The sequence below is a fragment of the Chlamydotis macqueenii genome, chromosome 10, assembly GCF_036417535.1.
Source record: "Chlamydotis macqueenii isolate bChlMac1 chromosome 10, bChlMac1.mat, whole genome shotgun sequence".
In the NCBI taxonomy this organism is placed as follows: domain Eukaryota; kingdom Metazoa; phylum Chordata; class Aves; order Otidiformes; family Otididae; genus Chlamydotis; species Chlamydotis macqueenii.
In genome coordinates, this window is record NC_141565.1 from 10,571,126 (window position 1) to 10,594,180 (window position 23,055).

Genomic DNA, 23,055 nt, shown 5'->3' on the forward strand with positions numbered 1-23,055 from the left:
CCGGCCTCCCGCACCCTCCCGCCCCCGCCCGACCCCGCACCGCCGCTGCCGCGCCCGCCGCAGCCAGAAGGTGACGCCGTCCGCCTGCGGATCGCTCCCAGCCCGGGGAGGCGGCCGGTGTCGGCTGCAATCACGGCTGCTGATAGAGATAAATGGGGAAGGCACTATCCGCCCAACAATAGTGGTCTTTTTTTTTAAAAAAAAAAAAAAAGAAAAAGAAAAAAAAACCTGGAAAGAAAAAAAAAAAACAATTGAACTTTTCATCAGCTGCTAATCATGATTTTTTTATTGCTTTGCTTAGCATTTTCTGGGGAATAAAACCTCAGAGGAGCCCAGTCTTTTGTGGAAAATGAAAGGGCATATAAAAAAAATGAATGTACATGGATTCTAAATATTTCAGGTTGTATGACTTTGTGTTTGACCTTAGCAGAAGATGAACTAATCCTGCAATATAATAGACTTTCATAGAGATATGGAAAATGGCTGCTTTTTTATCTCAGTTGCCATGGGAACCATCAGAGAGAAGGCCTAGCTGAGATGCAATAGAAGGTTATTAAATGTGTGCTTGTGTATATTGGAAAAATACAGCTTTTTGTCATCTTGTGTCACTCATAGGTCTTTAATACGTAATGTTTAGGTTATTAATAAACTAACACAGGTCCATTTTTTACAGGGAACAACTGAATACAGCCATAAAAAAATTAGTACAAGTTGAACATTTGCAAAACTCTTGAACACAAGCAGGGGCTGGCTGGGGCTGCTGCTTGCCTGCAACTTCCCACAAAAGTTTCTCTCCCTTTCTGAGCAGGGGAGGGATGAGCTTTGCCAGACAGGCAGAGAGGACTGGGACACTGCGAGTGTCCTGTGCCCAACCCAGAATCTCGCTGGCCCCCTGGGCTGGGGGTCCAGGGCAGCGCTGGGGATGCAGGGGTGTGCTGTGGTGGCACAAAATAACATGCCCCCTTGTTTGGTACCTGGGCACAGTCTCAGGCACTGCCAGGGAAAGAAGGGGTGGGTAAGAGCTGAGGGAACATCTGTCCCCAGCTCTGGGTCAGGGCATCTCCTGCTCTGGAGCCAGGGGCTCCACACTCAGGCTGAAAGGCATTTGCTGTTATACAGATGTTTTGGGAGGGGAGAAGAGAATGAGAAACAAGAAAGCCTGTGGAAAGGCAGGGAGAGAGAGAGAGAAAGAAGAGTGGGGGGGAGAGAGAAGGAGAAAGAAAGAATGAAAAAGAGAAAGAAAGAAAGAAAGAAACAAAGAAAGAAAGAAAGAGAAAAAGAAAGAAAAAGAGAAGACTGATACTGCCCTGAGCTGGAAGGGACAGGCTTCACACTAACTCCAGGAGGGAAGAAGGACTCCTTCTCTGTGGTGTTTATTTGTTTATTTTTCTCCCCCAGGATCACCAGTTGCTCCTGGGAGTTGGGCTGCCCGAGGTACCCTGTCCTGCCTGTGGCTGGGATGTGGGGCGATCACCAGCACCCCCAGGGAGGGCTGGAAGGTGGCCCCAAACCTGAGGGTCCCGAGGGACTGGACTCCATGGCTGGGCTGCTGCGATTTGAGGGGGACAAGCTGGGGGGAACACAGGGAGGTTTTACTAGACTGGTCCAGCTGGGCCTTGAGACCGCTGAGGACTGGGGCAGGACTGGGGCATGGCTGAACCAAAAAGTGGCTTTCTGGGGGACAGGGGTGCTGCCACACAGGCAGGGCTCAGCACCCCTGCATCAGCACCTGGGTGTGGGTGAATGCGACTGGGAGTGCAGGAGTGAGCATGAGCGTGCACGGGTGCCCAGGGTGATGCTCACACCTCGTCTCCTCTCCCTGAAAATCCACTAGCTCCCCAGCAGAGCAACCCCGAATTTCCAAGCGTGTCGCGTGGCAGCACCTTGAGAAGTGGGTTGCTGTCCCACCCTGCTCCCCTCGCCAAAAGACAGGCAGGGGACATTCTCCTCACTCGACAGAGTCCACAGCAAAGAGCTGCGTGCGCTCAGAGCCTCGGGGGTGTCCCAGGCCCGGCCGGGGGCACCCCGCATGCACAGCAGCCCCGCATCCATGCATACTAAGTAAAGCAAGGAATACATAGATTTTGCCTATCTGCCGATCAAACGCGGAGATCTGCTCTGGTAAATGATGCATTAGATGCGGTGGCTGTATTTGTTGTGTGAGTTTTGAAAGGGTTCCGATAATCTGGAAGCGAGAGATAAGGAACACCATTTATTCAGCAGCACTTTGGAACCAATTTTCAACCCTGTTCAACCCCATTCTCCAGCAGCCTCCAGGAGCCCAGGAGATAAGGATTGGGCTATTCATTATCTTCACAAGGAACAAAGATTAGCTAGCAGAGATGAAAAATTACCCCTGGATAGTAATAATAAGGAAGCGAACCTGGAGAGTTGCTGAGCCTATATTCTCCCTGCTGCTCGTGCTGCTTCTTCTCTTTTTAAATTCTCTCCCTCTCTTTTTTTTTTTTTTGTTGAATCAATATTGAAAGGTTGTTTTTTTTTTTTTTTTTTCTTAAGGGGGGGGGGGGGAAAGCACCTTCCCCACTGTCTATCACGTTTTTCAATATGCAGAATATGGTTGTTACCGTGGAAGAGAGCAGAGCACGGTCCCCCCTTCCTCCCAGACTTTCAGATGACATCTTTAGTACGAAAGCTAAACAGCCGAGGAAAATATCCTTCTCTTCCAGCGGGCATGAGGGGAAAATCGCACCCCTCCGCTCCTCTGGCCCCAAATGCCTCTGGTGGCACTTGAGGGGGGTGGCCCTGGCTCCGGGACAGCCCGGCCGGCGGGCAGCCCCACCCCAGTCCCCGGCTCGGACACCCCTGGTTGTCCCCGCTTGGGGAAAAAATCTGCAGGCTTCAAACCCCGCTTTTCCCGTGGTTTTTGCCCCCGAGCGACGGTCCCTCGCTCGAGAGTCGTTCCGTGCAGGGGCAATCCCGGGGCGCGGCAGGCGACAGCGTCTCCCTCTTCCTGGGCACCAGGGAAAAAAGAGGGGGAGATATATATATGTATATATTTGAATACCTCATTCTTCTGTATTTTTCCTTCCTGCATAAATCTGGCGATGTATCTCCTCTCAGAGGATGAAGGGTAATACAGGAGGAGTAATTAAAACACTTACTTTGGAAATGGGCTGCGTGGGGCTGATAAGAATTATCTGCCGCATATCAAGGACCCTTTTTCCCCCGAACCATATCACAAAGACAGACAGAAAAAAAATGCCAGCAGAATAGGATTCCCCCCTCCCTTTCCCCTGCTCACATTTTTACCTCCATTATGATGATAATTCCTCTCCCGCGAAACTTTTCTCCTTCCCTTCCTGAACCGTATTTCGTTCCCCCGCTCCCGCAGGGTCCCCGCATTTGTCTCTCCATTAATACGTCTTTTCCCCGCAGCCCCGGGCGGGGGTCTCGCCCGCTCTCCCCGGAGAATCTCCCCGCACCCCTCGGCGCCTCGGTGCGGCCCCCGCAGCCCCCAGCGCCGCGGCCCCCCGCGGCCAGCTCCGGCGCCCGCCACCCCATCGGGCCACCGGGCGCTTGCGAGGGGACCCCCCTCCCCTCGCCCCGCAGCCCCCCGCACAGACACGCACCGGGAGGAAAACACCCAGCAGGTGAGGATTGCCAAGCCCGGACTGCGGTGAGCGAACGTTTCCAAAGCCGTTCGTTCTGGCTGCGTTTCCTAGTGGTCTACTAGATGCGTGTTTTACCGTTTCTCTCCTAGCTGTAACAACCGCTCGTGGTGTGATAGCTGCTTGCGCTTCTTCCAGCTTCTCCGCTGCCCCTCTTACGTGCAGGTGCACAGCCCGAAAGACCGAGTTTGGGAAGGGAGAGCAGGGAGAAGAAACACAGGGTTATTCAAAAGCCAGGCTGGCCAATGCAAAAAAAAAAAAAAAAAAAAAAAAAAAATCCAAAACCCTCCCAAACATCCCCTTCACTAGGGAGTGGTAACAAAATTAATACGAATAGGAATAATTTATACGAATAATTGATCCTACAAGGCGGCTCCCCCCGCTCTCCACCTTCCTGGGGATCCGGTGGAAGAAGCGAGCAGCTGGGGAGAGGCTGGGGCTGCGGCGCCCGGGTCTGCCAGCGCCTGGGCTGCGAGCGCGCGTTGTTGGTGTAATATCAATTCATTTAAAATATGAAAGTCAAGTCGCGTAGACTGTGACAGCAACCGTAACAAAAGGTGCAAGCAACAGACAATGTGATGTGCTTGTACAGATATTGTAATGATGCAAATGAAGTGGAGGGGACGAGCTGCCTTATTATGTACATAAATACACAGCGGCTCGCCGTGCCATCCTTGAATGCGGGAGAGTGAGGGAGAGGAGGGGAGGGAAAGAAGGGAGAGAGAGGAAGAGAGAGGGAGGGCGGAGGGAGGAAGGGAAGGGGGGAAGGAGGGAGAGAAAAAAAAAAAAAGGGCTCAGCTCGAAAACTGCCGCCAGTTCCGAGCAGCGCGCACCGCAGCAGCCCCTCCGCCGGGCTGCGCGCACCCACCGCTCCCGGCGCCCCCTTCCCGGCCCGCGGAGGAGGAAAACCGGCCCTTTCCCAGCACCGGGAGGAAGACGGAAAGAAAAACGCGTTCGGGCGCAAGACAAGGTAAGGGGATGCGGGTCCGCCGCCGCAGCGCATCGGGATGTGGGTCCCGCTGCTGGAGCGCATCGCTCAGGGCAGTTTCTCCTGGGGACAACCTGGCAGGGTTTTATTTAAAACAAACAAACAAACAAACAAAACCCGAAAACATGACCCGAGCACGCCCGGGCCACCTTCTCTTGCCCGGCCGAGCCAAGCCCGGTGCAGCGCCCCCCGGCCAGGGAGCACCGGGGGAGCAGGGCTGCCTTCGGGGTTGAGGTTTTTGGGGTTTGTTTTTGTTTTGTTTTTGTTTTGTGTCGTGTGTGTCCCCCCCCACCCCCCCCCACCCCATTGTCACTGAGGTAATTATTTAAATCTCCGTCTTGGAAAGTTGCGTTTCACCCAGGGCGGCCAGGCAGACGCTTCCCGGAGACAGGGCGTGCAGAGTCCCGCGCCCCCTCCCCGCAGCCACATCCTATCTCCCTCGCTCCCATTGTTGGCAGATTTAGGTATTAAAAAAAAAAAAGAAAAAGAAAAAAGAAAAAGATGTGAGGGTTTGTTCAGCCCCGGGACGGCGCCGGGGCCCGGCCCCGCTCCCCTTGCACCTGCCTGCCGGGGAGTCCTCCCCGTCCCAGTCCCGTGCGGCAGCTTTACGGGGCTTTGCATGATTTAAAATTACCCAGCCACATCGAGGACCGGGCCGCTCCCCTCCGCGGGCTCTTCCCCCCTCTCCCTTTTTTTTTTCTTTCTTTTATTTTTTTTTTTATGTATGTGCAAAGTTCCCCTCTTTATCCTCCTTTTGCTTTGGGGTGCTGAGGCTGGAAGGCAAAGAAAAAAAAATAGCAGCAACCAGGAGCGGAGCCTGCCTGTATCCGAGGCGATTTCAATAAGAAAAGCGATTTCACTAAGCGGGATGCGGGTTTCGGTCGCGGGGATTGTTGTCCCTCGGAGCACCGAGCATCTCTATGAAATGGCGCTTTTTGTTGGTTTTGGTGTGTTTTGTTTTTTTTTTTTTGTTTTTTTCCTCGGAAGTCCAAACCCCGGCTTTGCCTGAAGCCCCGCGGCTAACAGGGGAAGGCAGCCGGGGGCCGGGCTGGGGGCGGCGGGGAGCAGCCGCGGGCGCGGCCGGTACCGGTGCCGGGCGTGAGACGAGCCCCGCGCCCCGCTCTCCGCTCCGGGCTCAGTCCCTCCCCAGAGAAGTTTTGTCTGCGGAGAAACAAATCAAACCTGCGGGATCGGCCTCTTTCCTCCCTCCTGCAACGGCCGGGCCCGAAATAACCTCGCAAGAAAAAAAAAATGTACAAAATTAAAGCGAGCTCCTGCGAACGAAATCTTTCCTGACAACGTCCAAAAAATGTTTATACCTTTTTCTGGACAAAGCTGTGCGTGTGCAATCGCCCCTCCGCACGCGTTTTTCTTTGGGAACTTGCACAAAAGGCGTTTTTGTGGGCAGGCTGGGGTCGACTCGGGGTTTTTCCTCCCCTTTACCGGCAGCCGAGCGAGCCGCGGGGGCGTGCGGGGGCGCCGGGCGAATTGCGGACAAAGCGCAGGTGAAGACGTGTGCAGGAGCAGGGGGGGAGGCCGAGACTGAGGAGTCCCACGGTGGGGGACATGCCCCGCAGAAATCGTCTGCGGGATGCCAGGAGGGATAATCGTCTGGGGGATAGCCAGGAAGCTCCTACAGTATTTAAAAAAAAAAAAAAAAGAAAAAAAGAAAAAAAGAAAGAGTATTCCGTAATTTATCCCCCAAACCGTCATTCGTTTCTCTTTTTTTTTTCTTTTTTTTTTTTTTCTTTTTTTTTTTTTTAATGCAGCTTAAGTAGGGTCTGTGGTTAAGAGGTAACTGTGTCATTTTATAACCCTATTAGCAGCCATTAATACGAACTAGTAATGCAGGACGGGGGGGCGGGGGAGAAGAAAAGCAAAGCGGAGGCAAGACCAGAGGGAGGAAAACACCGGGAGGGGAAAAAAAAAAAAGGCAGAAAACAAGAACTTCCCCTCCCCAAAAAAATCACACCCAAGGAAAACCCGAGGTGGAAGGGTGGGGATGCGGGGGTCCTACCTGCGGGCGGGAGCCGCTCGCACCGGCCGGTGTTTTACTGGGCAGGGGGGTCGGTACGCCCACCGCCCCCCTTCCTGGACTCCCCCCGCCCTGGAGGCTCGCACACTGGCGGCGTGAGCATCGACGCGGTTCTCTCCCTCTTTTTCTGTCTTTTCAGTGAGTTTTTCCTGCCCTCCCTGCTTGCGGGGTTCCAGTTCGGGGCGGAACGGGGGCGGGTAGGGGGGGGTTGATGCATGGCCGCCCCAGGAAGTCTCGACCCCCGGGTGTCTGTTCACTGAGTGTGGCCCTGGGTGGGACGCGGAGGCACCCCGGGAACTAGGGGTGTCCGGAGGAAAGTGCCCGGGGGCTGCGGTTGCTCAGGTACGCTTTTTTGCTCAGGTCCGAGCACCCAGGAAAAAAAAAAAAAAAAAAAAGATAAAATAAACTCCACTCCGCGCGTGTAAATCAATAGTCTGCGTGCACTGCCCGCGGTATTTTTTTTCTGTCTTCGCGTCTGCCCGGGTATAGGTGTCAACTCCATCGCAGGGCGCTGCTAACTGTTGCTAAAACATGTTGTTGTCTCCCCCCTCCCTCAACGATATGACATCACTTGTCAATCAAATCAAAATAACCAGTTGTGCTGCCAGATCTGGGAAAGCTCCCTTATTAAGAAAAAAAAAAAAAGGAAAAAAAAATTGCAACGGCAATAACAAAATAAAGTTAATAAAACGTAGCCCGTTGTATCGGGAAAAAAAAAAAAAAAAAAGAGGGGTGGAAAAGGGAGGAAAGAAGGTAAATGGAGGTTTGCAGGGCCCGGCCGGCGGCAGGCAGACCCCGTCCCCGGAGGTCTGGCAGAAAATTGCGGGGAGAGCTGCTCACCCGGCCGTGCGCAGGGGCTGCGGAGCGGAGCTAAGCCACTGCCTCCCCAGCCAGCGCGGCTGCGGCCGCTCCCGGCGGGTGAATTAATTTAATTCAATTAAAAACCCCCAGCCGTGCCGCCGCGGCGCGTAAGGGGCCGGGACCGGAGCCGGCAGCCGCTTCGCCAAACGCAGGCAGCGGGGACCGGACATGGCGGGAATAAAATGAAGAAGAAGGGGAAAAAAAAGTAAAACAATTAAAATAAAGTAAAAATCCTCCGAGCCGGCTCGGAAATCTCCCGGCTCAGCCACGGGAATTAACCCGCTCCCGCAGCAGAAACCGTTCATCCCCGCTGGAGGGGTTATTTATTTTGCAAAGGGTTTAAAGGAGGGGAGGCACACACAAACGGCGAGGTTTGGGTGCCAGGAGAGGGGAGCCGGCCCCGGTGCCTGAGGGGAGAGGATAGACGGACCCTCTGGCCCGGAGTGGGGGGGTCCCGGCCCGAGGCCGAAGCCGCCGGCGCTGCCCGCTCCCCCCTTTTTGTTTTTGCCCGGGCTGCCGGCCCCCGCGTAACCGGAGACGGGGGCTTCAGGGAGCCCCGGCCGGGCCGCGCCGGGGTCTGCCTCACCATAAATCAAGCCGCCTGATTAATCTTTACAATTTGTCTTTTAAAACAAACACGAACGAATTATCAGCTCGTTAACTGCGATTTTATCACCTGCCTAAAACAAACAGCCCACCCCCACTCCCCCCTCCAAAAAAAAAAAAAAATCTAGGCCCAGTGCTGATGGCAGCCGGGCAATAATTAAAATCTCCATATTAATTAATAACGGCGTCGTGATGAGCTGGTTTCGCCGGGTGATCCCGGCTGACCACCGCGGGAAGGACGCCCGGCCCCCGTAGCCCCCCGGCCGTGGGCTGACCCACCTGCAACCGCCCGTCTTTACCTCATATTCACCCTTCCCTCAGGAAAAAAAAATAAAAAATATCCGTTTGGGGGGTATATTTGGATGGAGGGGTTTTTTGGGGGTTTTGGTTCACGTAGAAAGCAAAACGCTTCGGAGGGAGAAGCCAGATTTTTAGAAAGCTCGCTTGCTCCTCTCTCTGCCTTTTAACTTTCCTTTTTTTTTTTTTTTCTTGTTCTTTTTTGCTTTGTTTCCCTTTCCTCCCTGGTACCTCCGGCCTAAGGCTGCCGGGCAAGCAGCTCGGCAGCGCGGGGGACCCTCCTGAGCCCCGGCCCCTCTCCCCCCAAGCCCGGGGCCAAGTAGCCCGTCCCGGGAGAAGCCGGCCCCTTCGCGACCGGCAGCCGCGGCTTGCACCCCCCGAGGGCAGGGGGGAGCGGGACAACGCGGGCTATGGGTGCAGGAGTGCGGCAGAGGATGCGGGGAGGGGGAGAGCAATACCGGCTCCCCCCGCCGCAGGGCTCCGGCGCCCCCAGCCTGGCCCCCGCTTCCCCGCCCCGTCGGGCTGCGCTGTGGGTCCCCCTGGGGGGCAGCGCTGGGGTTCCCCCGGGGAGGGAGGGGGACAACGGGGGGTGAAGAGGGAACAGTTAGGGAGGGAGCCCCGTGTCGCTCCGGCCAGACGGGCTCCGCAGCGAGGAAAGGGAGTTTTATTATTATTACCGTGATCATTATTATTATTATTGTTATTATTTAAAAAAAAAAAAGTTCATTTCCTGGCGAATTTGGCAGTGGCGGGTGACGTCAGAGCCCCGGCGTCGTAGTGACTGGGGCGGCTGGGCCGGGGGAGGCCGGCTCCGGCTCCGGCTCCCAGCCCCCCGCGCTGCCCGCCGGGGGGAGGGGCTGGGGGCAGCATCCCCAGGGCCGCCCCGCTCCCCCCTCATCCCTTTGGCACGGCCCCCACGGCCCCCACCGCCCCCCGCCCCGTCGGGCTTGGAGCCGTGGCTGCTGCCTGGGGCGGGCGAGGGGTCTGCTCTCCGGCGCCCCTGGCCCCGCTCCCCGGGTTTGGGGCGGGGAGGGAGCTTCCTCGCCCTGCGTCCGGCGCGGGGGTCTCAGGGGCTGCGACGAGTGTTCGCGTTTTTGCCCGAAAGCAGCGGCTGGGAAACGGGACCTGCAGCAGCGCCCGGCCGCGCTCGGGGGGTTTGGTTCTGATTTTCCCCCTTTTTTTTTTTTTTTTCTTCCCGCCCCAAAAGTGGACGGGTTTATCGGCATCTTCGGGGGTGACAGAGAGCATCCAACACCCTCGGCCACAGCAGAGCCGCAAGCCCCCGCAGCCTGTTGATTCGGGCTGTGCCTCTCCTCCCTGGCCCAAAGCACCCGAGCAATTGCGAACATTAAAACTTTTGGTTGTTAAAAGAGGAGAGGGACACAACCAGGGCTGCGGCGCCGTCGGGGAGGCTGCAGCCGGTCCCCGGGTGCCCTCCGCCTGCCCCGGCCCGGTTCGGCTCCCCGAGCCCAGCCCTTCGCTGCCGCAGTCCACGCAAACCCCGGCTCGAGCGCCGCAGGCCGGGTCCGTCCCTGCCCCGCAGCCTGCCCGGCGCGGAACCCCGCACGTATTTGTTTTTTTATGCTTTTTGTTTGCTTGCTTTTCCCCGGTTCAGACAGTTATTTCAAACTAACGTGATGGGGACGAGCCCGCTGGGGTTTGCCCCGCTCCCGGCTGCGCGCTGCTGTGCCCGATTTAGGGGATTTTTTCCGTATTTATCTCCCCGGTGCCCATTTCCATCGCCTCAGCCCCGGGCATCCCGGCAGCAGCTCCGGGAGCACCCGACGGAGCCGGCTCGGCACTCTGTCCTCACTCGCCTGCCCCCTCCTCCCCCCTCCGTCCCTCCCTCCCCGCGCATCCCCGCACACCCCGACGGGACCCCCCCAGTTTTGCCGTCCCCGCCCCGCAGGGGCGTGCAGCGCCCGGGCAGGGAAAGCCCCCTCGGCGCTGCCGGGCGAGGATGCTGCGGGCGGGCGGGGGGAACGGGGGGCGGAGGAGGGGGTCTGCGCGGCGCTCCCCCCCCGCCCCCCCCTCTCGGGCCGGGGTTTGGGGCCGGGGGTGCGGCCGGGGGCGGTGTGGGGCGGCGGGATTGGCTGGCCCGGCCGCCGGCCCTGCGCGCCCCGGCCCGTCTGCGGCGCCACGGCCAGCTGGCGCCAGCGCTCATATAGGATGCGCGGGGATGGGACCGAGCCGGCCAGAGCAGCGGCTTTGCCATCTGAGTAACACCCTCACCCAGCCTCCTCTCCTCCTCCCGCGCTGCTTTCTCCCCCCTCTCCCGCCTGGCGCCTTTTTTTTTTTTTTTGGCCTTTTTTTTTTTTTCCTTTTTCTTTCCCCCCTCTTCGCGGCACTCGCATCCTCCGAACAGGCATCCATCACCACCCGCCCGCCGAGGCACCCTGCCTCCCGCGCCGGGTAAGTGTGGGGCGGGGTGGGGGGGGCTGCTGCCAGGGCGCGCTCCCTGCTTTTCGCTTCTCCCCGCTCTGTTCCTTCTCTCCCCCCTCCCTCTTTCTCCCCTCCTTTTCCTTTTGTGTCAGTCGGAATTCTTGCTGGAACTGCGCTATATTGAATCTGCCGTTCTTCCTCTTTTACCCCGCTTTTGGAGCCAGCTGGAAAAACTCCTGTTGACGTTTGTAGCGAGAGCGGGAGGGGGGGAAAAAAAAAAGAAGCTTTTTGCTTGGCTTGGGTTTTTTTTTTTTTTTGGTAAAGAGTTTGAAATGGGATCTCTGTTTATTTTGTGGGGTAATGAGCAGGGAGGGCGCGAGGCGAGGACTTTGGGGGAGAGGATATTTTTGGCAAGGAGGAGGGGCTCTGCTTCCCCCTCCCGATCCCTGTAGCACTGGGAAAAGCAACCGGCCCGGCGGGTCGCGCACCCCGGGGCCGCTGAGCGCTCACCCGCCCGTCTCTTCCCGCAGGTGCTGCCCCGGACCGACTCCCGCACCCGCCTGCTGACAGAGGGACCGGCTGACTTCGGGGGTGTCCCCCCCTCCTCCACACACCCCTCCCAGGGCCCGCTCCGGTCACCCGCCAGTTCTTTCTTTAAGAAAAGCCACCCCGTCTTCTAAAGACCACCGGCAGCACCCCGAAAGGCACCCCCGCCCCGAGCAGGACCACCGCCGCTCCCGGTCCAGGGGGTGGGCGGGAGGGGAGGCCCGAGGCCATGGAGGTGGCCACGGACCAGCCTCGCTGGATGGCCCACCACGCCGTACTCAACGGGCAGCACCCCGAGAGCCACCACCCCGGGCTGGCTCACAACTACATGGAACCGGCGCAGCTCCTACCTCCGGACGAAGTCGACGTCTTCTTCAACCACCTGGACTCCCAGGGCAACCCCTACTACGCCAATTCTGCCCACGCCCGGGCCAGGGTCTCCTACAGCCAGGCACACGGTAAATCTGGACACCCTACCCCTCCTCTGTGCCCCCCGACCCACTCCGCGCGTGTCCTGCGTGGAGGCGAGGAGTTTCACCCGGGGGCCGCTGCGGTGTGCCGGAGCTGAGGTGATAGGGGGAGGAGAGAGGAGATTTAAGAAAACAGGATGGAAAGGGAGGCACGGGTGGGTTTTAACCCTGGGGATAACCAAGGACTTGGCGGAGGGGAGGGAAAGAAAAGGGGGGAGGTGAGAGAGGAAGGGGAAATACTGTGTGCACAGGCTGGAACTCCTCAGACGCGGCTGCTTCCCGGATGCAAAATACAAACCGATTGAGATCGGCGATGGGTTTTATTCGGGAGTGTCTTTAGGAGCCGAAGAGAGCGCGTTGCACAGCTCGGAAGACGGAGCGGAGAGGGGCTCGCTGCTTGTTCCCCGGGGTGGGAGGAGAGGGGGCGGCCAGGCCCCGCTCCTGCCGCCCACCGCCCTTTCTCTCCGGGCTGGCTGAGGGCTCTCTCGGAGGGGATCGGGCCCAGGGGCCGCTGTGCCAGCCTGGCCGCTCTTCTCCGGGTTGCGGGATCCCTGCCCGCAAGGCCCGGGAGCAGCCCGGGCCAGGACGTCCCAGGGCCGCTCCGGTCTGAGCTGCCTCAGGCTGATCCCAAATCCTCTTGTGTTCCTACAGCCCGCCTGACCGGGAGCCAAATGTGCCGGCCTCATCTTATCCACAGCCCCGGGATCCCTTGGCTGGACAGCAGCAAGGCGGCACTGTCTGCCCACCACCACAACCCCTGGACCGTCAACCCCTTCACCAAGACCCCCCTGCACCCCTCGGCGGCCGGAGCGCCCGGGGCCATCTCCGTGTACCCGGGCGGCAGCAGCACGTCCAGCACCGCCTCCGTCTCTTCCCTCACCCCGGCCTCGCACTCTGGCTCCCACCTCTTCGGCTTCCCCCCGACCCCTCCCAAGGAAGTGTCCCCGGACCCCAACTCCACCAGCGCTGCCTCCCCTTCCTCCTCCGCCGGGGCCCGGCAGGAGGACAAAGACGGCATCAAGTACCAAGTGTCGCTGTCGGAGGGGATGAAGATGGAGAGCGCCAGCCCGCTCCGGAGCAGCCTCACCAGCATGGGGGCCCAGCCCTCCACCCACCACCCCATCCCCACCTACCCCTCCTACGTGCCGGCTGCCCACGACTACAGCAGCAGCCTCTTCCACCCCGGCAGCTTCCTGGGGGGCCCCGCGTCCAGTTTCACCCCCAAGCCGCGAAGCAAGGCCAGGTCCTGCTCGGGTAAGCGTCGCTCCCCGCGGGCTGTCCCGCCACGCAGCGCTGGTGTCCCCGGGGGGGTGGGGGCGAGGGTGTCGCGGTTGGCTTTGCTGGCTCTTTGGGGGTGAGGTCGCAGGGTGCTGCCGGGCTTGGGTGCTTGTGTCAGCTCTTGTCGGGACAGAAGGGCAGGTGGCTGCTTGGTCCCGCTTTTCTGGGTTTTCTAAACGAGGAGATGGAGCTCGCATCCGCCACAGCGGATGAGGCCGCTGGACACGGGGACCGGTGCGGAGTGAGCTGGCAGACGGAGCTGTAGACAGAGGGATTTGTACGAGAAAAAAAAAAAACAAAAAACACGAGAAAAAGCTGGCCTTGGCCACCCGAGGGGCTCAGGCCCGACCCCGCTCCCCCGAGTCAGTAAAACCCGCGGATTAGCCGTGGGGACTTTCCTAGCCATCGGTATTTCTCCCTCGATAATTTCCACGTCTTGTCATTAATACGAACCAAGGCCCCAGCGCAGGATGAAAGCGAAACCTACCCGGCCGGTCCGCTGCGGCTCGCAGAGGGCCCGATTTCCTTCACGTTTTACAGGAACAAAAGTTCAAATACAGTTTACATACCAGTGCGAAAGACTGAGGTATCCAGTCATCGCTAGTCGTACTCCAGCCTAACTTTTAACCAGAAAATATTCCTCCTTTTTTTTCGCCCTGAACGAGACATATCTCTGCTTCCAAACAGCTGACCGCAGACCTTGCCCATGTTCACAACCCTTCCTTTTGCATTTCTTCCTGAAAGTGCAGTGCTAAATCAGGAAATTAGGTGACGGACGAAGTTTTGATCCCACTGTGAAATCACCCTAGTTGTACAACTAGGCAGACGAATTAAGACAATTTGTGTAATTCTGCTCATCTTCCTGGTTTAACATCCTCAGCAATGGAAGGAGATGAATGCGGTATACTGGGACTGAATTTAGACAGGCCTTTAACTGGCTATACGTGCTTTCGTGTGTGTATTCTTACAAATCGTTGCGCACACATGCTTACGAGCACACTACATGTATTTATTTTTAAAGCAAACGATAATTTAGAAATGTGATCTCTTACGAGTTTTGCAACAACATCAGCTATTTTACAAGCTCATCAGCTCTGTTTCAAATGGCTCCTTTGAGGGGAAAAAACACACTCTCCCTCTTCTGTTATTTAAACGCAGTTGCTTGTATATTTATTTTTTAGTAGTGCAGAGAGTAGAAAGTAAAGGCAATTAGCAGTCCGAGCCTCCCGAGTTTGGAAACGGATTCAAGACCCAGCTCTCTGAAGATAAAGGGATCTCGAATAGCTTTTAAATTTTTGTCCTGTAGTTGCCGATAATTTTATGGGATGGGCGAAGCAGGGAGCTTTTGTTTTGTTTTGGGGATTTTTATTTTTTTTTTTCTGTAAGGGAGCCCCCTGTGCAAGGAACTGGGGAAAGTTCGTGACCGCTCGGTGTTTTGGTAGGAAAACTAAGACTCACGACACGACGACTCCTGCAGCTTCCTGCCCTAGGAGGGACAAAAGCTACAAATGCAGCGCCGCAGAGCTCCCCTCATTTTTCACTCCAGACTGTGTTGTTTAAAAGCCACCCACTCCCTAGATTAAAGGAGACACAAGCCCCGCTGAACTCAACATGGCCTGCTTCAGTTATTAGCAAAAAGAATTTCCTCTCCAGTTAAATACTGTAGGATTTGCATAAACTATATTAAGAGATATTTCTATATTAAGCAGACCTGCCCTCGAACCATCAGAGGCAAATGAACTTTTAGCAGAGAGCTTTCTGAGGCAGAAACAGATATCTGGGAGTTACACGCTGGGTTTTAATAGAGCGATTCTACAATGCCATGTTTCCTACGTTGTGCTACTGAAACTAATAATGAAGCAATAATAAGGTAAACTGCGCCCTACCAAATCCAAACTGTACTGTTGAAAAATCACAGAAACTGAAAAGAGTTCAAAGCCTGTTTTGTTTTGTTTTTAAATAGTAATTTCCAGACTGCTTGCTGAAACTGAACTTTCTCAAAGATCAGCGTTAACAGTGTTTTTCTGCCTTTAGAACAAAAATCGTAACAGCCTTTGGCATTCTGTATCCATTCCCAGTCTGGCCGGCTTTACTTTCTCATCCCGTAGCATTTGCAACAAAAAGGAAAGCACGGAAAGGGCGGTCTTTTTGCTTAGATTTAATTCTAGAAAACCTCTTCCTTTGGCGGTCTTGAACACGATGCGTGTTTGCAGGTGTGCGTGTTCACCTGTGTGTGTGTTCGTGGCGGGAGTACGCGGGACCCAACCACGGGAGCGCAGTAGATGCGGGAGGGGAGCGGTGCCCGGCGCTGATGAAGGGAGTTCTCGTTACCGAAACGATCGCTTCCATCTGACACAATGAGAGTGTCACTCTCTCTCACCTTGCAGAGAGCGCTGCCTGTTTCTGATCGTGGCATAAAGTGCTCGCTGGAGTCTGAGCGTTCTCAAAACACTGAGCTCCTTGCTGCATGTGCTGTAGATGTCACTGCTGTCTGATTGTGCTTGACTTAACACACTGTTTTGACTTCTGGAAAATGCCTAAAGGACAATGCAAAAAGCTTTTGTGAATTTGTTTTTAAAGAAAGAAATCCGGTTTCTTCGTGTTTCCATTTAGAAGGCAGAGAGTGTGTGAACTGTGGAGCAACTGCTACCCCTCTCTGGAGAAGAGACGGCACCGGGCATTACCTGTGTAACGCCTGCGGGCTCTACCACAAAATGAACGGTCAAAACCGACCTCTCATTAAACCTAAACGAAGGCTGGTAGGTGTCTCTGTTTCTCCTGGGTTTGGGGATAAATGAGGCAAAGGGACCACACGCAGGCACAAGTCAAACGCGTCTCCCCTCCGCTCAGCCCCTGCGCGGAGCCGCGCTGTACTGTACATGGGGGTCAGGCACGGCGAGGTCACTGCCCTGCCCCGGGGCAGATCTGCCCCCCTCCCCTCCCCGCCGCCCGGCCCCCGGCCCCGACCCACCGCGCCGCCGAGCACGCCTCCGTCCCGAGCCGCCCTGCCGCTCACAATGCGTGCGGGATATCGTGTATCCCCCTCCCCGTTTGTCCTCGGATGACAGCTTTTAATTTAATTCCTCATTTATTTGGCCTCTTGGGACGTTTTGGGCACATACTGGGAGAGAAGGGGTTATGAGCGTGGATGTCCTCCACCGTGTACTAAAAAAAAAGTTCCAGCTCCAAAAAAGCAAAACAAATCAGATGAGTCAAAGCTACTGCTCCCTACTTAATAATTATTTGTATAAAAGCCATGAAGTAATTTTCACTCTTATATTCTCTGGCAATATTAATATTGGTTCCCTCCCCAGACAATCCCCTACTGTTTAAAAAAAAAAAAAAATCATCTTATTTTTCCATGGAGTCACCTATACTTTGTATTTTCATTTGAGTGATTTTAAAAAAATGTCCTTTCTAAGCTCCTGGTAGTAGTTTCCTATCCGGATATCTGTACGTTAAAGATAAGGAAACTTTGTGTATCTGTTTCCTGACTCTAAAAGCTTTAGAGAGTTTCTATAGGCAAGCCTTGCCAGTCAGGCTTGCTGTTTTGAAATTTCTAATACACTCTACTCCACAAATAATGCGTAAAATGCTAAGAATAATAAATATATTTTTTTGGAGCTTTGTGATTTATGGTGCCTAAGTCTCTTGGCTATTTGTGGGCACGTTTCAATGAGGTTTGGAGAGCAGAAAATTGGCGTTGCTGCTCTCACACTGGGATGGGATACAGAAGATTTCTGTCTCGAGTCAGAATTTCAACTATGCAAGCTTCTTAATGACTTGCCTTCTAAAATGACTGACATATAGAAAAATGTTAAGACAACAGTGTAACATTATCGTCTCTCAGGCTCAAGTGCTTTCCAGTCTGAATGGGACAGGCCATGGAGTTAAGCAGCATAGTTGAGTATCAGTAAGCCATCTCAAATATGCAAACATAGGTCTCCACCTTCCAGTGTGTTGGGAGACTGTTATATTTCCCTTACTGCGAGGGGGTTTGGGGGCATTGAAGAGGTTTTATTTTAGTTTAGTTGTTTTAATGTTTTGGTTTTGTTTTAATTGATTTACAGCTTTGTTTATTGCCCCTTTTTCCACTGTACTTTGCTTGTTTGTGAGGGAGAGGAGATGGCCATGCTTGGGACTTTGTTCATCTGACATGCAATAGCAAAGTGATCATATTAATAATGTCAGTGTTTGGAAGTCTGGCATTAATTGTGTTTGGGTTGCATGAGTGTACTTGCAGTAGGGGGTACCCCCTCTTTCTGCCTTTGGCCTGTTCTCACAGGGGAGTAAGGGATGGAAATATAGGAGTCTCCGAGGACCTGATTCTTGCCTTAAGTTGCTGAGCCATCCGTCAGCTTCGGGAAAGTTGCAGAGGGCCGTGGTGTAAATCAGGAGCAAGTGGGAAGGGAACCCGGTGCTCCTCTTCTGCCAGCTGGGACGGTCTGTGCTTCCAGCCGTGCCAGCTCCCCAGCTGAGCCCGCAGCGCACAAAGTTCTTGTTTGGGAAACCCACTGCTCCAGGGCTCTGCTCACAGAGATGCCCTGCACATAAACGTGAGCTTTGCCGCTTCACCCTATGGCTCTCGGTGGCTAATTGCAACAATATCCAGGGAGCAAGGCCCCGGGAAAATTACGATTGATATGCCTTAGAAAGTAAACTCTGCTAATTTAGGAAAAAAAAAAGAAAGCATTGAGTCCTCAGATTAATCCAGTTGCACAAAATGGACTGTATTTTTGCCACTTCCAGAGGCAGGGCTGAAGCTTTCTAATAGAAGATTATTTTGCAAAATACGGGGTGCAATTACTCCGTCCGTAACACTTTATACGACAGCCTGCTTGCACAAAGGATGTATTATTGTGGGGTCTGCTAGGCAAGGGCCCATCCAGACATTACTGGCTGCCTGCAGTTCTACTTTTCCTGTTCTTGTTTTGGGGGGGTGTATAAATGTTTGGGCATTTTTCTTTCCCCCACCTTGGTTTCAGCAGAACAATAGTTTTAGAAAGGGTAATGGATTTTTTTTTTTTTAATTAATTTTTTTAGGGGGTGTCATTTTTTGTTTTAAGACAGTTGTTTGAGGGCTTGTCAGCCAGGGAACTGAGTAGGGACAGAGGCGGCAGACGGGTCAGCAGAATCATTGCTGCAAGGCATGAAATTTGGTTTGCTAAATATTTAAAGAAAGTTGGAGCCGGTTTTGTTTTCTCCCTTTCACTTGTAAATGGAAACTGAATTTTCAGTGATGGCTCTGATAAATACTGCACCCAGTTAAGTAATGCGGTTGGTTTTCTTTTGTGTCCATCTTTAAAGGGCCAGAGTAGGGGCAAAAATCACATTCTTTAAGATCATTCCCTCTTTTCAATCCCAGTCTCAACATTGGCACAAACTAAATCGGTCATTTAAAAAAAAAAAAAAAAAGGCAAATGTGTTTTCATGATGCATTCTAGAATCCTGCAAAGGGAAAACCTGAACAAATCAGACGTCCGTTTTCACCGCTAAAATTTTTGTTTGTGGAGTCAGAGATGCATTGTTTCTCTCTTTTATGTCCCCTGCACACATGGTGCCACGGGACTTGAAGCTGCAGACCGCACAGGAGAATACTTGAATTTAAACAAAAACCTAACGGCCACAAAACTGTAAAATCTTAGTAACTAGTTCTACCCAACCTAAACATTGAGTTCAATGTGACCTTTCTCATGATCTCCCTCCTCCTGTCGATACGTTTTTAATTTTCTTTTTCTTTTCATTAGTCAGCGGCTAGGAGAGCAGGGACTTGTTGTGCCAACTGTCAGACAACCACCACGACCTTATGGCGACGCAATGCAAACGGGGACCCAGTTTGTAATGCCTGTGGACTCTACTATAAATTGCACAATGTGAGTATTTACTCATCTCATGTGTTGCTGCTTGCCTAGCTGGGATTGATGTCTTAACTGCGTGGTGTACACTAGGCTTTTATTGGTTTCAGGGTTTTGGTTGTTGTTTTATTCCTTCCCTGTCTCTAAAGTTCCCCTGGGAAGTGGCAGCCATTCTTTGTCGGCATAGTGATGCTAAGTTCAGTGACATTACAATGTATTAGCTTGGCTTCGAACGCTTGGGCAAATCAGGCAAAACAGAGCTACTGCACTTGGTTTTAACTAAGCGTGTTTTGTGTGCTGAGTCCCTCCAGGAACAACACAGAGGCCATTTAGAATGGGCTCTGTGCAAAAATTAATCCCGATGGGGCATCCCCATTTTTTATTTATTTTTTTTTTTTTAAGAAATAATTATATCTAAGGCTTTGTTGTATTCAAATTTTTTTAAAGAAATTAATCCTAAGCAGGAGTCACACTTGACATGTTGGAACGTTATTTAAACTGTAAGTAACAGTGGTTACTGGTACAAGATTGCTCATGTCTTAGGACTGAATTTGGGTCAACGAGTGCCTCCTGGTTTGATCTCTTCTATTAGGAAATGAATGAGGACTGAGGGTAAGCCTACGGGAAAGAGCGTCATCAGCTGCCAAATTCAGTTCAATTTGTTTTTCATGTCTAGGGGTTTTTTGTGTGTGTAGTTTTATTAAACAAATCAATATAAACAAGTTCTGCAGAGAGAAACATCATTTTTTTTGGCCAGAAAAAGGTCTCCATCCAGGAAAAACACATGGGGGCTGTCCAAATATTTTCATTTTTGCACAATAAGGTCATTTTGTCTGCCTGAGCCTGACTTTCTCATTTCTTGCAGGTGAACAGGCCTCTGACCATGAAAAAGGAAGGAATTCAGACCAGGAATAGGAAAATGTCCAACAAATCAAAGAAAAGCAAGAAAGGCTCCGAGTGTTTTGAGGAACTGTCCAAGTGCATGCAGGAGAAATCATCTCCCTTCAGCGCTGCTGCCCTTGCTAGTCACATGGCGCCCATGGGGCATTTGCCACCTTTCAGCCACTCTGGACACATCCTACCAACACCTACCCCTATCCACCCATCTTCCAGCATCTCATTTGGACATCCACACCCATCCAGCATGGTTACAGCCATGGGATAAAACCCAGTGACCAAGAGACCCACCCAGAGATTAAGAACATGCAGCTTTGCCTAAGACAACACCAAGTAAGAAAATGTTCTGCCAAGAGGAGAATGTAGGGATGGCAAAAGGGAATCTTTGCTCCCATGTGGTCTAACTCTTAATGCTGGACTAAAACCTTGCAAATGATGGGTCTTCTGCAGAAACGTGTAGTGGTGCCTGTAATGCACTTTGCCCCCTCAGGTATAAAGAAAAAGAACTCACCTGTTTGATACTTAATGGTCCAGCAGGAAGCAAAAGGTGGCAGAAGCTGAAGGAAAAGGCTTGGAACTGATTTTCCTTTCTCTCTTTGTTATTACTGTGAATATTGTAAAGAGGTATAAGCAGCTTCCCAGGATGGATGAAATCGGCTCACTGGAAGCCAGACATGCTGGATTTCTATCGCAGACTTTGTTTGGGATGGGGGGGGAAAAAAAAAAAAAAAAAAGGACATCTTTATAAAAACATAATTTTTAAAACAAAATCAGACACAAAGTCATATTTATTTTGCTCTTGTTTTCCACAAAAAAGCCTCAGCCCCTCTGATCGCATGTTTTTGTGCTGCTGTTTGCAATGGCTATCCTGTAAGAAAACCTGCATTTAAAACAAGGGGAAGGAGAGGGAACTTATTCAGCAGCCCCCTTGGATTAGCTCCATCTATCTTCCAAACCAGAATATCTGCTAAGAAGGGGGAAAAGATTGGGAGGGGGAATAAAGCAAAAATGTAGCCATAATACAGGATTTTAATGTGCCAGAGATGGTGATTATTTTGACAATTTCTTCATTCTTTTTCCCTATCATGAAAGCTTTGTTTTTAAAAAAAAAAACAAACACAAATGCCCCCCCCTCCCAACTACCCTATTTCTCAAAACAGACAGCTAGATCAGACAAACCGTTGGGAAAGAAAAAACTCTCGGGAAGGCAATCCCGCACTAGCGAGGGACGAGACACAGGCATTTACCAAACTTGTGTCGCAGCTAACTTCTAGCACAGCAAAAACCATCACAGGGCATAAAAACATCCAACTCACAGACTTTAGAGGTTGAAGCATTTTGTTCTGTTGTGTTGGCAGCTGTCGCTTAAAAATGCAGATTAGCTGCTTGGGTAAACTTATGGCAGTGTGGCCACCACGTCCACACGCAGCCAGCCAGCGCCTGTGCCGTCTCAGGCATCCAGGCCCCGGTGGACTTCACAGGGAGGAAGGGCAGAAATGAGGTTGAGATCACTGGAGAGGGGAAAGAGAGAGACAATCAGTTTGAGCTTCACACATCCGTCAAATCCCAGACACAGCGACAGCTGATGAGACCAGGGAAAGCATCGTTCTAAGGGGAACGTCCGTTTTCCGTAGCGTATTTTATATGAAAAAAAATTAAAAACAAAACAAAAAAAATAAATCTCCCATTATTAAACCATATTGTACGTAAATGACTGAAAACAAAGCTATTGCCAATGTGAAGTGTATTCTATTGATTGTTATGATCTGATGCCTCTCGTGAACACAAGCTCCAGTATAACATACAATGTATATATTTAGCTATACTTCTGATGAAAATGCCCCAATGAACAGAGGGGTTTGAAAATGTAAACCACGTAAGCTTAACTCTGTGACAAGCTTTTTTGTTTTTGTTTTTTTTTTTAAATTTTTAACTTTTTTGTTGTTGGGGTTTTTCTTTTTTTTTTTTTTTGTGATCAAGCCAATTGTATTTTTACTGCAAAAGTCCTGCTTTAAAGAAAAAAATACAATGAAACAAATAAAAATGGACATACGTTAATTTTTTTTCTAAACATATAATTCAAATATTTGATAATGAATTAAGAACCAAGCAGCCATGAAAATCCTGCTTTTCTCCTTTTTCTGGTCTGCGTAGGCATATAGGTGCACTTTGTAAAGAAGTGGAAATAAATGGGAAATTAAATTGGTTGGGAGAAATCGTAAGACTTTTTAATCTACTGAAATAAAAATTGGGTCCTTTTACTTTTTACCTTTCAGAATGGTACAGTTGTACATTATTTGTACCCAACTCAAATTTCTGTGTGATTTGGGCAGGGGGACGGGGAAGGGATGTGGGTGGAAGACAGGGATTACTGATACAGTTGACAAAGTGCAATATATTGTCAGTCACTGCAGCATAGACAACGGCAGTCAAGATTTAAATTATTTTGTACTTGTATCAGCATAAAAAAATTCTTCAGTATTTTCTGGTTTTATTTTAATTTGTATTTTGCTTATTTTTGGATTAGTGAACTAAGTTATTGTTAATTATGTACAACATGTTTATATATTGTCTGTAAAAAGTGTATGCTTTCCTCATATTCCTTCAAGGTGAATATTGCTAAGAATAATAAAATACCTTTTTTGTGAAAGTAGCTGTGCCCAGCTTCATGTCATAAAAGGTGCTTTTAATAAGGAGAGAGGAAAAATTATCGTCGTTATTGTTGCCAGTAGAATTACTAGCTTAAACTTTATGCAGAGCGAGCTATTGATATTTCAAAAACCTACTAGGGTGGGACAAAAAAAAAGTAGTTGGTGAATGATTTAGTATAAAAAGCACAGGTACAAAAGCTCATTCTCTGGTGTTGTTTTGGGGTGATGAGGTCACGCAGTTAAGTGTGCTAAAGTTTCTAAACCAGTTTAAAATCTAAGGCAGCAGCCACATTGCAGATGATGAAATGCAGTTTCTCTGGGTTTTTGTTGTTTTTTTTTTTAAGTGTTTGGAGAAATAGTTTTCAATTAAAAACAAGTTTTAAAGGCACCATAAACACAGAAAAGCAGCCAGTTGCCTAATGGATTTCAAGGCAGGGCCCGTATTAGACCGGGCGAAGTTCTCCATAGCTTCTTGTGCTGCTGTAAGAGGCAACACCGTCAACGGCAACACCGTTTCTTACCATTCGGCATCATCTGTGGTGTGAAGGGAGCAAGGGGGG

The 23,055-nt window shown here is 51.8% G+C and overlaps 1 protein-coding gene and 1 long non-coding RNA gene across 3 annotated transcripts; one reads left to right on the forward strand and one right to left on the reverse strand.

Annotated features, from left to right (window-relative positions):
• Window positions 1-3,826: 3,826 nt before the first annotated feature.
• LOC147599532 (uncharacterized) lies at window positions 3,827-11,807 on the reverse strand. Its single transcript, XR_015259550.1, has 3 exons — window positions 11,695-11,807; window positions 5,937-6,250; window positions 3,827-5,851 (listed from the first exon to the last, which is right to left on the reverse strand). It is a non-coding gene; the product is annotated as an uncharacterized LOC147599532 (long non-coding RNA).
• Window positions 10,518-22,494, forward strand: GATA2 (GATA binding protein 2). 2 transcript variants are annotated; one of them, XM_086755532.1, is made up of 6 exons: window positions 10,518-10,828; window positions 11,329-11,802; window positions 12,466-13,068; window positions 15,673-15,851; window positions 18,840-18,965; window positions 19,813-22,494. In XM_086755532.1, exons 2-6 carry the CDS (start codon window positions 11,574-11,576, stop codon window positions 20,110-20,112), a joined length of 1,437 nt encoding a protein of 478 aa, XP_086611658.1. In that variant the 5' UTR covers window positions 10,518-10,828; window positions 11,329-11,573; the 3' UTR covers window positions 20,113-22,494. The 2 variants fall into 2 exon arrangements, with proteins under 2 accessions (XP_086611658.1, XP_086611659.1); XM_086755533.1 differs by having other exon boundaries at window positions 10,520-10,828; window positions 15,706-15,851.
• The last annotated feature ends 561 nt before the right edge of the window (window positions 22,495-23,055 follow it).